At 33.8% G+C, this 17,885-nt stretch overlaps 2 protein-coding genes and 1 long non-coding RNA gene across 3 annotated transcripts in view; 1 reads left to right on the forward strand and 2 right to left on the reverse strand.

Moving 5' to 3' along the window:
• Positions 1-304: 304 nt before the first annotated feature.
• Positions 305-1,955, forward strand: LOC130053238 (uncharacterized). Its single transcript, XR_008801765.1, has 3 exons — positions 305-353; positions 649-840; positions 1,825-1,955. It is a non-coding gene; the product is annotated as an uncharacterized LOC130053238 (long non-coding RNA).
• Positions 1,956-7,984: 6,029 nt separating this feature from the next.
• The window catches only part of LOC125675380 (uncharacterized), a 41,948-nt gene continuing 32,047 nt past the window's right edge, over positions 7,985-17,885 (reverse strand). The window contains exon 4 of the mRNA XM_056160086.1: positions 7,985-8,249. Coding sequence (XP_056016061.1) covers positions 8,235-8,249 — 15 coding nt within the window. The 3' untranslated portion in view covers positions 7,985-8,234. The remainder of the gene's footprint in view (positions 8,250-17,885) is intronic.
• Positions 15,786-17,299, reverse strand: LOC130053241 (uncharacterized). The gene is made up of 3 exons (XM_056160088.1): positions 16,748-17,299; positions 16,602-16,634; positions 15,786-16,411 (listed from the first exon to the last, which is right to left on the reverse strand). Exons 1-3 carry the CDS (start codon positions 17,103-17,105, stop codon positions 16,131-16,133), a joined length of 672 nt encoding a protein of 223 aa, XP_056016063.1. The 5' UTR covers positions 17,106-17,299; the 3' UTR covers positions 15,786-16,130.

A 17,885-nucleotide genomic window follows, 5' to 3' on the forward strand; every position in this document is an offset into this window, starting at 1 on the left:
TATACAATTTTTGATTTTCTGTCTGCAAAATCCCGGTGCTAGTATCCCCGTGTACATACAGTTACACCTACAGACACACAGAAGCGCTACCACTACAATAGCTGGCTCTATGGAATAACTGTACCTGGTGCTAAGGATGGACTAGTACAACATCAAATGCAAACAACTATGGTGTGAGGAATATCATCATCAATCTAATTGGACTTTGACTGACTGTTGGGAGTGGTTGGGCAATGACACACCTACTTCCGCAAATGACGTAGTTCTTATGCATATAATAAACGAGTTTTTGAGTCGTATAGTATGAGACTTCAACTGCTATCCGAGAGGCCACTGATATCGCATTCAAAATGGTAAGAATGATTATGCATGTTATCTCTTGTAACAATACAAGCCACGTATTGTGGAACATTGTAGTGAAGTTAATGCTGATCGGAATACAAAAAATAAAGAAGTTAGAATGCAGTGATTGATACAAAAATATTGTCAATGTGATAACAATTATCCTTTCTGTTTATAGATACTGAAAATTCATCCCCGATATCTTGACAGATGCTTAGTAATTGATATACATTTTTTGAATACTCGTATTTTAATCTCTTAATTTTTCATTCATGAATAAACATCACTACTTCATTATTTCACCAGATATTACTGTCCCTTATCATCGTCTACTCTCTTGTATTCACCGCCTTCGCATTTCCTGATGGCATTTTCTACCGTCGAGGGAAAGTGGGTAGAAGGAGTATTACTGATGGTGAATTTATTGATGCGTCAACTGAACATGCTCAAAATACCGACAATGGAGAAATGCTAGTCAGGGATAGAAAACATGTCTTTGTGAGTCAAGTTTCTTTTCTGCTCAATTTGATCAAGTTAGGTTATTTGCCTACCTGTTAGCATTTACTCCCATTACAACAGAAAGGAGGGGGGGGGGGGGTTATGATTTCGGTCCTGAGATTCAAATAAACAATATCAGCAAACAGAGCGTATTATAGCTTACGGTACCAAATTCTTTATTATGCTGATATTGAACTGTTGTATCACATATATGATAAAAACAAGGTTTATATTCTTTTTATATTACTGAGAACACATTTTGAATGTACATTTCGTCAACAAATGGGTTGGGACAGGGGATGTCACAAGCACCATAAGGGTGACATTGAACATATGCTTCATTCATGAAATTTTCATAGTCCTTAGTAATCAAGTGTACGTAGGGAATTCCTATGGGCACAAATTGTGGTCAATTCTTAACTGCCCTGCTTTATTGCTATTAGACATTTATTGAAAAACTTCTACATGAGAAGTAATAATCTCTTTATTTGACCTTCAACTCGACATTTAGAAACATGAACGATTTATCTATTAGCAATTATCATTTTAATTTATATCTCAATTCGTAATATTCCTGTGAACTCGAAATAAAAGACACCACAGAGTCCTGCACATCTGCTTCGTACTTAAATAATTCATTGAAAATAGAACTCAACGGCAAACTAACAACTCAATATTTCGTTGAACGCCATCCGTACGTTGTGTCTACAATTGTCGTTTGTTTTGTGTATCAATATTGTGGTGGCTTACAAAGAGGAATAATTTCTTTACTTTGAATATCAAGATATATATGACTTACAAATAGTAAGATGTTGTTTGCTCTGTATTTCAGTATTTGCATGACTAAGAAAGATGCAGTTGCTCATTACTCTATATGTCAATATTTCTATAATCTGAGAAATAGTAAGGAATGACTATAAATCTCAGCTTCATAATTGTGTCTAGATTATTCAGAAAATTATTTAAAGTTTCCTTAATTTACAGGAATATCCATGGCGAGCACATGCAAAATAGGCTTATACATGGGCACACCTTGCTGATCTGACGAATTGCAGCGAAAATGAACAATTTGCATGTTTAGTTTTTGCTAAAATTTGATTAAACTTTAATCCTTATTTTGATCAATTTGTAATTTGATAGCAATACAGGTATTGACGTGGTAAATGCATGCCAAATATGTGCGTTACATAGTAATGAAGAAGAACAGAAAGTTTTGAATAAAAAACGTAAAGAGGTTTATTAATTCTTATTAGCCCTATTCAACATTATACAGTATATTAAAACTCGCAGTACTCGGACATTACGATGAATAAACAACTTTGTTTACGTTGTGCACATATGTATTATTCATGGTGGTTTATAATTTGTTTGGTAAACAGTATCGCACGCGCGAAACATTTGATATACCATTATTACAATGACGTATATTGTTCCTAATCTAGGAGATCGTTCATTTTTGCAAGATAGTCGTTAAGCCTCAATCTTCGAGTCATGACAGCCACAATACACTTAGGGAAACTCTTTTTCTTTTTCAACCACTTTATGGCAGTGTAAGAATTTCCGAAAAAAGAAATCCACGTGAAAATGAACATTTTAACTGATCACGCGGCTGTTATCCGTCACTACCTTAAAATCACGAAGGAAATTAATTTCACATTCCTGGCGCTATTGAAAGAGAAATGTCTCCAGTCCCTCAAAAAACATCACTTTTCTCCAAGTGTAAAAATAATCAAAAGATCGATGGTTTGACTTACAACTGACATGAAAGGTGAATATTACTAGCAGTGACCAATCTCATAACTCCTATAAAGGTTAAGATAACGAACAGTGATCCATCTCATAACTCCAATGAGCAATTTAAATTAGATAGTTAGGTAAACACTGACCCCCGGATATACCGCAGGCAGAATCAGGTGCCTAGGAGGAGTAACTTTCCCAGGAATGTCATGAGTTTAATTTTTGTTCTAACCAGCATGACATGATCTACAAATTTATGTACATAGTTTATCAATAAGATCATTGTTTTTGTTGCATGTGTTTCTGTGCAAGTGGATAGAGCTGTAATAATTCGTTAGTTATACAAGGATATCGAGAAAACTAAATGTAGCGACAGGGGAAATTTTTTAAAAACAATATATTTTCAACATTTTAATCAATATTCCACTTAATTTAAATGTGCTGATTAAAACAAAAAGTATCGATATTGCTTCAAAACGCTAATAAACATACAGACCCTCGGTCATTTTAGCTACCGGACGAGGAAAATTATAGTATTCCTGCATGAAATTCCTCACAAATATTATTGTAACAATTACATATGTATATCTTAATTGTTGTTTATCAATATCCTTGATAGAAAAGATTAAAAGATTGTACCAACGCCACTAGTGAGGGCAGAACAAAGCAGTTAGACATGCTGGAAAGTAGCATGCCAGTTGGTTCTGTGCCTTGCGAAAGATCATTTTCTGCAATGAGACATCTTAAGAATTTGAACAAAGATGGGCTGGTCGGTCTTAAATTGCTATGTTATTTATCCTTCATACACCCCCTCCACCCCCACCAGGGATCTGCCCTGGACACCGCTTGTGGCCTAAGCCAAGGCAGTCCTAAAAAAACAACCGTTGTTTATGCCGTGAGCGCCACCTACTGACGGTACAGTATCAATTTCCAAGGCGAAGTACAAAATCTAGGATAAATATATATCTTTTAAAATAAACCTGACAGTTTGATAACGGGAAACTTCATTGGATCACATATATCGGCGATTTATTGCGGACAATGAAGTGCACATCATTTATTTTTCCTTTGTTTCCGATTACAAATATTAGAGTTATCGTTCTTGTAAATTCTACCCAACAGGTTGAAAAAATTATTTTACACATTCTCCGGACATATACGCATTATCTCAGTGTTGTTTAAAGAAAAAGGAACTTCAAATTATTTAAATATCACCGTAAAATCTGCGAATATGGCCGATTTCTGGTCTTGCTACTTATTTTCTCTCTTCAAAATACCGACAAAATGTCATTTCGTACCACGTGCTTTCTATATCACCATATACGTAAACTTTGAACTGCTTACTTTCGTTTCGCGTTAATACTTTCGTATTTAAACCTCGGGCTTTATCATATAAAACGGTGAAAAGTACCTAGCGCAGTGAGGTCAACTTTTTGTGATTGCAGGAAATGTTGCCGCCAGCGCCACCTACCGATGGCGCCCAATGCTACTACATGCAATATGATTATGTTAAGTAAAAAATAAAATGAATTGATCCCCATATAGTTTAGCAATGATAATGATTTTCATGCATATTTTGTGAATTTGGAAACATATTTCAGCTCCACTTTAGAACATGCGTTTTGATTTAAATCATACCTGATTAATAAATATAAACATCAATTGACCATTTTGAGAAAATTTAAGTATAACTCCCACGACATGGCCCCAAGACCATCCACTAAGAATAGACTTAAGTCTAAATTTCAAATCCAGCTAACTTTGGAAATAAGTTTCATAAACAAATAATTTTTTCAGTATATGTTTGTATTTTATTTTGTTTTATAAACCTGCAGTTTTTCAAACATCTGCGCTAGATAAATCCTCAGATATAAGTAATCAATATTTCTAATTAAGTATATTCTCAATTTATGATCTTGACCTCGATCGTCATTTTACTACCGGCCATCATTTTAATGTTGTCTTTTGCGATATGCTATTTCATGTATGCAAGTAACAAAAGAGTACAGGGTTACATGCATTGAAACTAGCAAATTAGCTAAAGTTTTATTGGGGGTATGTAGAGCACTATATATATATGCAGAGTATTATAAGTCAATAGAGTAACATATTAAGATGATTTAGAAATTTGCATTAAAAGCAGTCATTGGAAAAAACAACTTTGCACTGTATAAGAAGTTTAAGAGTCAGGAAAAGTAATTTCTAAACAAAAAGTGGGTTTTAACAGATTTAAAAAAAAAAACGTTTTTGTCAGCTTTATAGATATATAAATATTACCAGCTTAAGGAATGGTAGATGAATTACATCCTGTCACCTTAGTCAAAGTCCGAATAAAATATATTCCAGGCATAAAGAATTTCTCATTCCCATCACTGAATCTGATTTTTGAAGAGGAACAAAAAAAATTAACAAAAGAAACTTATAATCCACACCCACTAATGTACATTTGTCAGGGTATATGCCATAATCTCAATTACAATTTTGCTGTCTTTTTAATTGCTAATTCATCGAGTCTAGATTTACGAAAAGGAAATGTGAAAACAAATACAAAGTCGTTCAAATTAAAAACAAAAAAATCGCACTCATTACCGGATATCAATGCAGCTATTGGGCAGGGTTGTAAACTAAATCATGAGATTAAAACAAAACGGTTTAGAGATGCTGGATCGGGTTTCTTTTTCGTAATGAAAGCGTCGTTACATAAACCATGAATGACAGTTGATATCAGAAAATAAATTATACATACCACAAGCATATCAACTCTTTCGAAAAATTGACAATGAATCCGTTTTTGAAAAAATCAATAACAAACTTTCATACCTATGCTTGTGTGTTTTGTTTTGGAGGATGTAAATACTCTTAGCACAAACATTAATCGTTCTTTCGCACAAATGTTGACGTCCTTGAAAGAGGAAAATCATGCTACAGACAACAGGATGATCCCTGCAAATGGATTTTCTGCCTCCATGTTTTATTGACTCAATTATAGGAAAAGTGGTAATTTTCACTGCAGTAGGAGGGAGAGAAGGGAGCAGAATACTTTTGACCTAAACATTTGAAGCAATTTCGTATTTGGAATTGAGAAAAAAAAGATACACCCCCTCCTTCAACAGCAATATAATAAGACATGGATGTTTTTAGCTTCTCATTCAATCGTTATATTTCAATCTGTATTATGAACAGTACATTCAAGACATTATCAGAGGGTGGCACAAAGAGTTTAAATCTGGTTAACCTCCTGCTGAGCTAGCTATAAATCCCTGGATTCAACGGATCAACAAGTATAGATGTTAGTCCAATAAACATGCACTGTACATGAAATTAACTTCATTTATATTTATATCTAAATCGATTAAAGGACACATCACATGCATATGTTTCCAAAGTATGCTTTCTATGCATTTTATCTTACGGTTATAGTAATTAATTCTGATATACAGATAGTTCATTCGCCGAAATATTGCGATAATTACATGTAGCCACAATACGGTTTTAAAACTAAGAGACGATTTCAAACTCGGAAAAATGCACAAACTATTTCATTCAAAACACATTTAAAGTAGTTTTAGGCACAAGAAGAATTAACTTTGCTGAAAAGTTAAAGAGTTTAGAAACATGCGATGTGTCCTCTAAGAAACTCGTTTAACAACTACATATGGTTAGAAAGTTTAATACAAAAAAATCCGAATTTTCAATGGCCTAAGCTGATTCAAATTGATAAGTTTTCTTTTCATAAATATTACTTGTCTTTCCAATCATAACTTGGTTTAATCTTTTCTTTTCTTTCTTATTTCTTTCTTTCTTGCAAGGGAGAGGGGTGGGGGGTTAAAGTGAATGGAGAATATATATACATGATTGCAGAATAAGACACTAGAAATCATTCAAAATATATCATATCAACTATTTTTCCTCAACAATTTTGACCTCAAATATCAATGACGATACATGTAGTAGAGAGGACAATGCTATATCCATGAGTCAGCTGCGTTTGTTAATATACATGCATCTCTGTAAAACACAGACAATAATTGCAATTCACATTAACTCATTCTCTTAAATCAAGACTGGTTATGATTCTGAAATATGTGTCATTACTACAATCATTGAATGTAGCAAGACCTATGCGTAGTTATGATAGTAAAAAAATCGTTCTATTTAATTTTTCCCAATACATATTGACTTTTGGTTTCGTTCAATTTCGTTTTCCATTCCGCGTTTTAACAACATCCTTACCGATGCAAATAATCGGCAGGAATAAGATTTAGCAAAAAAATTCACTTGTATTTGATGAAAAGAGTCATTGAAATACGCTAGAAGTACCATGAGTCAGTCAGGTATCATGAGTAAAGTACCAGACGATATAATATGTAGCCAAAAACTTAAGTAAATTTAAAATTCAATAATCAATTACCTTTCTGCACTTTTGCCCCAATATTAATTATATATCTTATATATGAAAATAGTACTCACCGACTGTTATTAATTTGTTGTTATGAATATGACTTTATTGTAGAAGTGAATACTTACTATTCTTATAGTGATTTCTGTTCTTAAAAGAATAGTAAACGTTATAAATATATTACTCACCTTACGTTACATAAACATAATGCAATATTTTCAAGAGGAAGGTGTCAACTCTGCAATGTAAAAACTCAATAAATATAAGGAGTTTCACCGAAATATTTCATATTTTTATTTATTGATATAAAAACAACTAAAAATATAAAAATCTCATTTTCTTGTAAAAACTCAATAAACCTGGTTTTCTGGTGGCTCATCACACACACACACACACACACACACACACACACACACACACACACACATATATATATATATATATATATATATATATTGTGGGTATCAAGGAAATCATTGTATAATAGACATAGAGAAAATACCGCCAAGGAGTTGTACTTGACAACATTGTTTTCAATCAAAATGATTAATTATGCATGGGAAATGTAAACTTTCCAATATCGATTGTTTACCTGATTTATTATTTTATTCATTGTACATGTATAACATTCTTCTGAAATATATATTTCTATCATGGAGAGAATTTAATCAAATAAAGATAAAAACATCTAACGTCACATGAGCATCACTGACGAGACCTTATTTGTCGAAATGCGCATCTGGTGCATCAAAATTGGTACCGTATAAGTTTTACATGAGGATGGAGCTACCTTAAGTGCCCCTGTAGAACCCTCTGACACTCTTGAAAATGTTGTTCTACAACTTCTGTTGACGTACTGTATATGTGTTGTATAGCTATTGCATAATGCTATGCAGACACGTACATGTGAGTAGGAAAGAAAATTGAAAAGGAAATATTTTGATTGGCTTATATTGTTCGTTATCTTCACCTTGCATGGTTGAGTTCAATGGATACAAAACCTTAAAATAACAAGGTCATTTTTATTTATTTTTCATTCAACCAAACGGAGATGATTTTGGTGATTGACATGAAAATTCAATGAACGTGTTTAAAGACGGATTGGCATTAAAATTGCTTTCAATATCTGCTGATCCAGCTGTTCACATTTGCTTTGCAAGCAAGACTGATTTGAATGCAACATAAATACCATCAGCAGGACGAAAGTTATCTCATGGACTTAAACCTAGTTGAAATGTATTGTCTTCCGTTAACACTTTCATAGTTGCGGGGCCTTAATAGACAAAAAAACACGTCAACATATCACTATTTCACAATTTAGTTTCATAAATATATATTGTTCAAATGATTATATTTTCATACATCGCATAATGCTGATTTAGACGGCGGGATTATTTGGAGGAATTTTCTGTCTCAGGTTGTTTGAAATCATGTTTGTCTTTTGCATTTTGACAATTTCTTTTTCGTGTAATTTTTAAAACGAAAAAAAAAAATGCGTGTTTAAATATACGGTGATTTTTTCTCAACCGTTACAAAAGACCTCATTTCTTCGAACTTTCCAAAATTACCGATGAAAAACATGTAAATATATCGATATTAAAGTTTGGTTGAAACAAATCATGAAACTTACATCACTACTATGTACGAAACAAATGACATTGCACTTGCCTTGGTTTCGATGTACACAGGAATTCAGCGTCGGAGACGGTGACGTTTACAGTCACTTTTGAATCTGTTGGACAGCGATATTCCACGCACGCAGCACGAGTTTCAGTGTCAGAGCTTCCTGGTCGTGGTTTGGGCCCCGTTATATATGTTCCATACAACTCGTTACTTTCATTTCTGCTTGTTGCTGTAATCGTTACACCATAACTACAGGTCTGGAAATATCAAGGAGAACAATGTATTTCATTTGAAAGAAATGTTGGAATCATTGCGATATTTTTATATCATTTTCACTATTTTGTGTTAAATACCAACACATTGGTTTCCTCCTTGGAAATGCGTACAGTTCATTGTTTTTAAAAATCGTGTAGATATTCTTGTGAATTTTATATCATTAGTTTTACATATACATGTACAATGAAACACACTCTTTAAAACTCGCACTTAGAAAATTAAGATATATACGTTTTTGACGAGTAGACAGCTCTTATAAAACATGAGGAAAGTAAGTGTATAAAAACTTCACTTGCCCTAACAACCACCTTCAGAAAACAAGATTTAAAAATCGGCTCCTGTGGTCTGGAATAATACCAGGAAAGTGGTATGTATGGATTTGGTTGTGATTGCATTAGGGAGTCAGGAATGGATAGATAGGCAAATGATATGTACCACCTATCGTCCTTTGTAGCATTATTGCACATGTCGAATTCACGTTTATGGTAAACTGGTCCACGTTTCGCCAGAAGCATTCCCCTGTCTCTTGGGGCGATCACTATCTCTTCGTTCCGAGTTTAAGTTCTGTAAAAATATCTTTGGGGAGATATTTTGGCAGAGTCGTCAGGCGTTGTCCTTCCATTTGTGTGAATATAAGAGCCTCAGTTATGCAAAGTTTCGATATACAGTCAAATCCATCAGCACCGGTTATTGCTTTTCGAAAACCCAAATATTGATTTCCCCATCCATAATATGAGTAGTCGTCAGACGTGTTTTCCCTTCGCACAAGAACAAACACTTCTGCATTTGTTAAAGGTTGTGTATTTCCTTCGTTCCCAAAGCATCCCACTCGGATGCAACACGGGTACTGAATTAGTCCATTGACGGAATCACTTACATTAAGCAGACTCAAAGAAATATTTTTGAAATTTTCAATTGTGATATAGTCTCTGTTTTGCCTGAGAAGACTGCATGAGGAAATACCAAAACCAGCTGTCGTCCATATTAAGACCACAATTTGTAGATAGCCTAGAACATAATATATATACTTTGGTGACCTTTTTGTCACTTGCTGCTAATGCAATTATAAGATTACAACAGTTACCTCTTCAAAGCATTTCTTGTTCAGATTCATGTAACCCCTCCATTGCAATGTAAAACTTATACGGTACCAATTTTGATAGTGATGCTCAAGCCGAAAGTTCAGAAATCAGAAATAGGTGATGCTTACTCCTCCTAGACACCTGATCCCACCCCTGGAGTTATGAGATTGATCACTGTTCGTTATCTTCGCCTTTCATTAGTAAAAATAAAAGCGTCGTATCTGAGGTCAAAACTTAAGAAACTCTTAAGTCATAATTATTTGCGTAAGATAGAAGTTTAGTGAAATTCAGCCAAGAGACATACTTTTTCCCCGTCGTATTTGAACTATTCTATAAGTCAAAATGATATGAAAGTTGGATACTTACATGTAATTGCATCATTCTGTATCAACTCCAGTGTATCATTTAATTCTAGGATAAGTAAGACAACATATTGATATATATTTACGATATTTTCGTCAGATATATACAATTATCTTTTAAGAATTCTTAACAAGTATATGTAACATAAAATATTTGTTAGACAATTAATTTGAAAATGGAAAAGAAGCGACAGGAAATGCACATAATGCAGGATTTTGCACCACTTACCACAGAGCGTAAGGGACCTAAGCGGCCCCCAGTCTATTGGGAGTAACCTTTAAATCAACTTCTTTTTTTATTTCATTGCCAAAATAAGGTCTGTGTGACTAGAACTTTTGAAACAAGTAGGAAATAAAATTAACATTTTTCATGTCTGAAAAACTTCCCTAAGATCTCCCCTTGTACACAAGGGAGGGGAGTAAATGGGGTAAGGGGTGGAGGTTATGAAAAGTACATAAAAGATCAAGTGCTAGACCACCCCCTTCACACATTTCTGGATCCGCCTATGTATCCCATCACACATCGAATGATGACGATCAAATGTCATGCATATTTAGAATTTCAATTAGCACTTAGTTTGCTGTCATGACATTAATATCAAATCACACAGTGATATCCTTTACAGATCATCCATTCATTTGTTGCGCGCAACAATTCAATTAAAGATATCTTCAAATAATTAATGATATCTTCAATTCTGAATTATTGCGCGCATTAAATGAATCGTTGATAGCGTTGAAAAATGTTGAATTCATGCACATTATCAAATAATCGTTGCTTTCATCAAATGAATTAATAATATGAACAATTGAACCGATACGCGCTATAATTCAAATGAGAAACCAATATTATTCAATTAATGCGCGTATCAATTCAATTAATGCGGATATTAACTTAGATATTGCTCTCTTCTACTGAATTATAGTGCTCATCGATTCCACATTAATGCATTAATTCCATTAATTGATATCCGCAATGAAGGAGAGGATGACATTATTTATACCGAGCTCTAAGTTATTTTTACGAGCAACTATTCCACAACATTAATGCAGGTATCAATATAATGCTTTAAAGCAATAAATGATTTGATGCGCGCATCATGAATTAATGTTGCAAGCAATATTAATAATTGAATTAATGATATCGTCAAATAATTTGTGATATACGTGGTTGGGCTTTTCTTTTCTTATTTTTTGTATTGATGAGATTGATCATATTCGAATCATATCCCCCTTACACAATCGGAATAAAAAATACCCCCATTAACATGCTTTAAATGCATGTGTTTTTTCGACTTGGGGTATTTTCTATTAGCTCCACTTAGCGATACAATTGTACTCCACACTTGTGATATGGTGTTCTAGTTGAGCGAGTGGGTCCAAATTTATTACGTTTTTTTAATGATAAATCATCAATTCTTAGGGCTAGCAATTTGTAAGTGATCATTTAATCTGGAATTGAATTCAAATAAAAAAAATACCCCATCCATACACATTATCATTGGGTTTTATTTCATTACTATTGCTAAATAAATCACAACTGAGCAATGAGTTGTTCCTACTTGTATGACTATAATGGTTCGTAGAGTTGCAATATTTGTTGGTAACCTTGGTAATTCTCTTTTCAATCGATCATCCCTGCGCTTACAATCTATGAAATTTTGATTCGATAAATTGTTATGAATTTACAATGAATTGACACGAAACCTCTATCACAACACAATGCATTAGGATGAGAAGGGGGAAGGGTTATAACAGGCAGTAAGCTTGAGTTATCCTGTTTTACACACCTGGCCAAATACGATATAGTACCTCATATCGAGTTTAAAATTACCTTTTTACATAGTACGCATACATGTACAACATATTTGACTTTTCTGTGGGTTTTTGTTATATATTTTGTGTGTCTGCAAATGCAATGTCTCCGTATGAGTAAAAGATTCTAAACAGGGTCGTTAGATCTCTAGCCCTAAAATTACGAAATTCCGCATCCATTTGTTGCATTGTCCTTTACCAATTCTCTCTCTTACAAAATCACACTTTATCTAATAAAATTAAATGTGGTTTCCTTATTTCTATTTCTCAACAAATTTATCGGAATTTTCTTAAGTGGGAAATTTAACTTGAATTTGATCTACTAAATCAAAATCCTCAAAATTGATACTGACAAAACCTGCAAATCCCGGAATACTTGTGAGGTTAAGAATATTCATGGTTTTACATACTTCAAAAATGAATTTTGTATCATTGTCAAATGCCAAATATCTGAAAGTCCTGATCTGATGAAAAATATTTGCACATCCGTTTATTTCATATCCAAAACAAGGTAATATTACTTGATAGAGTACTACTAGAAATCGTCTCTCTCTCTCTCTCTCTCTCTCTCTCTCTCTCTCTCTCTCTCCTCTCTCTCTCAATCTCTCTCTCTCTCTCCTTCTCTCATTTGAATTCTTGTGAGTACCATTATCACCTCTGCGTTCACAGAATGAAAACATTCAGATTAATGCATTAATTCGATTCATTATGAGGTTGATCACTGTTCGTTATCTTCACCTTGCATTGATATCCGCAGTGAATGAGAGGATGAAATCATTTATACCGAGCTCTAAATTATTTTTACGAGTAACTATTCCACAACATTGATACAGGCATCAATATAATGGATTAAAGCAATAAATGATTTGATGCGCGCATCATGAATTAATGTTGCAAGCAATATTAATAATTGAATTAATAATATCGTCAAATGCAAGGTGAAGATAACGAAAAGTTATAATACTGTGATATACGTGGTTAGGCTTTTCTTTTCTAATTTTTTGTATTGATGAGATTGATCATATTCGAATCATATCCCCCTTACACAATCGGAATAAAAACAATACCCCATTAACATGCTTTAAATGCATGTGTTTTTTTCGACTTGGGGTATTTTCTATTATCTCCACTTAGCGATACAATTGTACTCCACACTTGTGATATGGTGTTCTATTTGAGCAGGTGGGTCCAAATTTATTACGTTTTTTAAAAGATAAATCATCCATTCTTAGGGCTAGCAATTTGTAAGTGATCATTTAATCTGGAATTGAATTCAAATAAAACAAATACCCCATTCATACACATTATCATTGGGTTTTATTTCATTACTATTGCTAAATAAATCACAACTGAGCAATGAGTTGTTCCTACTTGTATGACTATAATGGTTCGTAGAGTTGCAATATTTGTTGGTAACCTTGGTAATTCTCTTTTCAATCGATCGTCCCCGTGATTACAATCTATGACATTTTAATTCAATACTTTTTTTATGAATTTATAATGAATTGACACGAAACCTCTATCACAACACAATGCATTAGGATGAGAAGGGGGAAGGGTTATAACAGGCAGTAAGCTTGAGTTATCCTGTTTTACACACCTGGCCAAATACGATATAGTACCTCATATCGAGTTTAAAATTACCTTTTTACATAGTGCGTATACATGTACAACATATTTGACTTTTCTGTGGGTTTTTGTTATATATTTTGTGTGTTTTCAAATGTAATGTCTCCGTATGAGTAAAAGATTCTCGAAAGGGTCGTTACATCTCTAGCCCTAAAATTACGAAATTCCGCATCCATTTGTTGCATTGTCCTTTACCAATTATCTCTCTTACAAAATCACACTTTATCTAATAAAATTAAATGTGGTTTCCTTATTTCTATTTCTCAACAAATTTATCGGAATTTTCTTAAGTGTGAAATTTAACTTGAATTTGATCTACTAAATCAAAATCCTCAAAATTGATACTGACAAAACCTGCAAATCCCGGAATACTTGTGAGGTTAAGAATATTCATGGTTTTACATACTTTAAAAATGAATTTTGTATCATTGTCAAATGCCAAATATCTGAAAGTCCTGATCTGATGAAAAATATTTGCACATCCGTTTATTTCATATCCAAAACAAGGTAATATTACTTGACAGAGTACTACTAGAAAGCGTGTCTCTCTCTCTCTCTCTCTCTCTCTCTCTCTCTCTCTTGAATTCTTGTGGGTATCATTATCATCTCTGCGTTCACAGAATGAGAACATTCAGATTGATGCATTAATTCGATTCATTGATATCCGCAATAAATGAGAGGATGAAATCATTTATACCGAGCTCTAAATTATGTTTACGAGCAACTATTCCACAACATTAATACAGGCATCAATATAATGCATTAAAGCAATAAATGATTTGATGCGCGCATCATGAATTAATGTTGCAAGCAATATTAATAGTTGAATTAATGATATCGTCAAATATTTTGTGATATACGTGTTTGGCCTTTTTTTTCTCTTATTTTTTTGTATTTATGAGATTGATCATATTGAATCACATCCCTCTTACACAATCGGAATAAAGCATATCCCGTTAACATGCTTTTGATACATGTGTTTTTTCGACATGGGATATTTTATATTACCTCCACTTGGAGACATAATTTTATTCCATACTTGCGAAATGGTATTCTATTTGAGCGAGTGGATCCAAATTCATTACTTTAAAAAAACAAGATAAATCATTAATTCTTAGGGCTAGCAATTTGTAAGTGGTCATTTAAACTAGAATACAATTCAAATAAAAAAATATCCTATCCATACGCATTATCTTTGGGTTTTATTACATTATTATTGCTATTAAAACCGAGGAATGAGTTGTTCCTACTTTTAGGACTATGATGGTTCATAGAGTTGCAATTTTTAATGATGACCTTGGTAATTCTTTTTTCAATCGATCGTCCCCGTGCTTACAATCTATGAAATTTTAATTCAATAATTTTTTTATGAATTTATAATGAATTGACACGAAACCTCTATCACAACACAATGCATTAGGATGAGAAGGGGGAAGGGTTATAACAGGCAGTAAGCTTGAGTTATCCTGTTTTATACACCTGCCCAAATACGATATAGTACCTGATATCGAGTTTCAAAGTACCTTTTACATAGTGTGTATACACAAACATCGTATTTGACTTTTCTGTGTTATATATATATATATATATATATATATATATATATATTCTCTGTGTCTTCAAATGCAATGTTTCCATATGAGTAGAAAATTATCGAGGGAGTCGTTAGACTTCTAGCCCTAAAATTACGAAATTCCGCGTCCATTTGTTGCATTGTCCATCAACCTTCACCAATTCTCTCTCTTAAAAGATCACACTAATAAAATTAAATATGATTTCCTTATTTATATTTTTAACAAATTTATCGGAATTTTCTTAAGTAGGAAATTTAACTTTACAACTTGTGTTTTGACCTACTTAATCAAAATACTCAAAATCGATACTGACAAGACTTGCAAATCCCGGAAAACCTGTAAGGTGAAGAATATCTATGGTGTAACAGACTTTAAAAATGAATTTTGTAATATTGTCAAATGCTAAATATCTGAAAGTCCTGATCTGATAAAGAAGTTTGTAACAATGTTCATTTGCAAATCTGTTTATTTCATAGCATCCATAATAAGGTAATATTACTTTATAGAGTGCTACAAGAAAGTATCTCTCTCTCTCTCTCTCTCTCTCTCTCTCTCTCTCTCTCTCTCTCTCTCTCTCTCTCTCCTCTCTCTCTCCTCTCTCTCTCTCTCTCTCTCTCTCTCTCTCTCTCTCTCTCACGAATTGTTGTGGGTATCATTATCACCATTGCTTTCACAGAATGAGAACATGCTAGGAAGATATCCAGTAATCAGTAAATCTCTAATGCATAAAGACATAATTATTATTCATTTATTATTATGTTCAGTGACGTTCTCATAACGTATAAGAAGTTTTCTAATACGGGCATGACAGCCATTCAAATGTGGACCCCCACAGTTCAGAGTCTCCCCAAGTGCCAATGTGGTAATTGAAGCCAGTTTTCGATATATCGCTAGCAAAGGCTTGGAACCTTGTGTTGTGGCTCTGCTCAGCGTCCAGTTTGCTGACCCCGAACATGACGTATGGAACACTATTGAACACTGGAGAGAAATCCACGCGGACCGTCACGTTCCCACACTGTGCAACATCCCAGTTAGGAGAGGAACATTTTCTGACATATTGACTTCCTCTCTGACCTGGAAGAAGACGGGTAAAAATCATATCTGACACGGCTTCAATGCTCTTTAATTCATGCTTATGTGCAAAGAAAATATTATAAGGAGATGAGAAGGGAAAAGAAAAAAAATGCAGACATTTCTGAAAACAATTTATTATGAAACACATATATTGCATGTCAACAGAATGCACTGAAGACGGTAAACTTACATTTGCTCCTGTTTCGCAACTTTCCTGCAACATCTACAAAACAAAAATGCGTCGCTCATTTACTTAATTATTCATAATATTCAAATAAGCAGAGTTTATTAATTCTAATGGCCAATCGAAACAACGTGAACTAAAAATCATATTACCTTCAATTGAGTGGTTTAGTTTGTTAATGCTTTTAATGGCTTCCAGTACGACGTCTAAAGAACTGTTTAGATGCACAGAATCCATGGTGATAAAACTGAGCTTTGCCTTAACTTCAAAAACGTCAGTCATTAGAGAATTTAACGTGCGGACATTCGTCGTCTGCACGGTTGACAGAAAGCTGCTCTCTCCCCTTAACTGACGTATTTCAGCCATTGATCTATTCTTATAATCCTCAAATTCGGATTTCAGCCGATCGAACTCGGTTTGTAGATCGGATATTTTCTGGTGATCATTTGTATGTGTCTGGCTGAAACATACACCGACACAAAATACAATACAAAATATTCTGAGTTCCATTTTTCAAGGAAGTATCGTCGGTCAAAGCGCGGTATTGATAATGTACATGTAGTATGTTTTATCGCTACGCTTATATACGAATGTGATGAGTACGACGACCTGCACCTGTCATTTCTTTTTCAAGTAAAGAATAAAAATACCTTTACCTGGGAAAAAATCACACTAGGCGTTCAAGAAAGAAGATCTTTCAAATGAAGATAATATATCCACTCTGTATAGCCAAACACTTCTCGGCTAAGTTCTCAGTGAACAAGAGTATACCAAACCTTGCTTCCCGTGAGGTTCCGGGTTATATTAAGTCATCACTACCCCTTGCTTGGCGTAAGGGGCGATTAAATGGGGCGGTCCTTCGGGCGAGACCGTAAAAACCGAGATCCCGTTTCACAGCAGGTGTGACACGATCAAAATCCCCCTCTGCTCAAATGCCGTAATCGCCGAGCATATACCTAAATTTTACAGTCCTTCACCGGCAATGGTGTCATCTCCATATCCGTTTACACAGCATTGCATGATAAGACGTTTAGATAAAAGTTCGATATTTTGAAATCATATTTGTTAACACAGTACCGGTATGTATGACAGCCATACCAATCTTTACCTTCTCCGTCAGTTGTGTTTTGTTTCTTCTGTTTAAGAAATTGTAGATACTGTAATTGAAGAATGGTGATCATGTTTATCATATCACGTGATACCTTACATCAGAAATGAGCAAATATTCGAATGTTGGCTGGCTTAACTACATATTTTTAACATTAAAATATTAATTTGAAATAAGTGCCA

This window comes from Ostrea edulis, chromosome 3 (assembly GCF_947568905.1).
Source record: "Ostrea edulis chromosome 3, xbOstEdul1.1, whole genome shotgun sequence".
Classification (NCBI taxonomy): Eukaryota; Metazoa; Mollusca; class Bivalvia; order Ostreida; family Ostreidae; genus Ostrea; species Ostrea edulis.

Excerpts from the sequence above, each read along its gene's own strand:
- LOC130053241 (XM_056160088.1), bottom strand. The coding sequence starts at position 17,105 with ATGGAACTCAGAATATTTTGTATTGTATTTTGTGTCGGTGTATGTTTC. Across the intron at positions 16,635-16,747 it reads ACTAAACCACTCAATTGAAG|ATGTTGCAGGAAAGTTGCGA; the intron begins GTAATATGATTT and ends TTTGTTTTGTAG. Across the intron at positions 16,412-16,601 it reads GTTGCGAAACAGGAGCAAAT|GTCAGAGAGGAAGTCAATAT; the intron begins GTAAGTTTACCG and ends GTCTTCTTCCAG.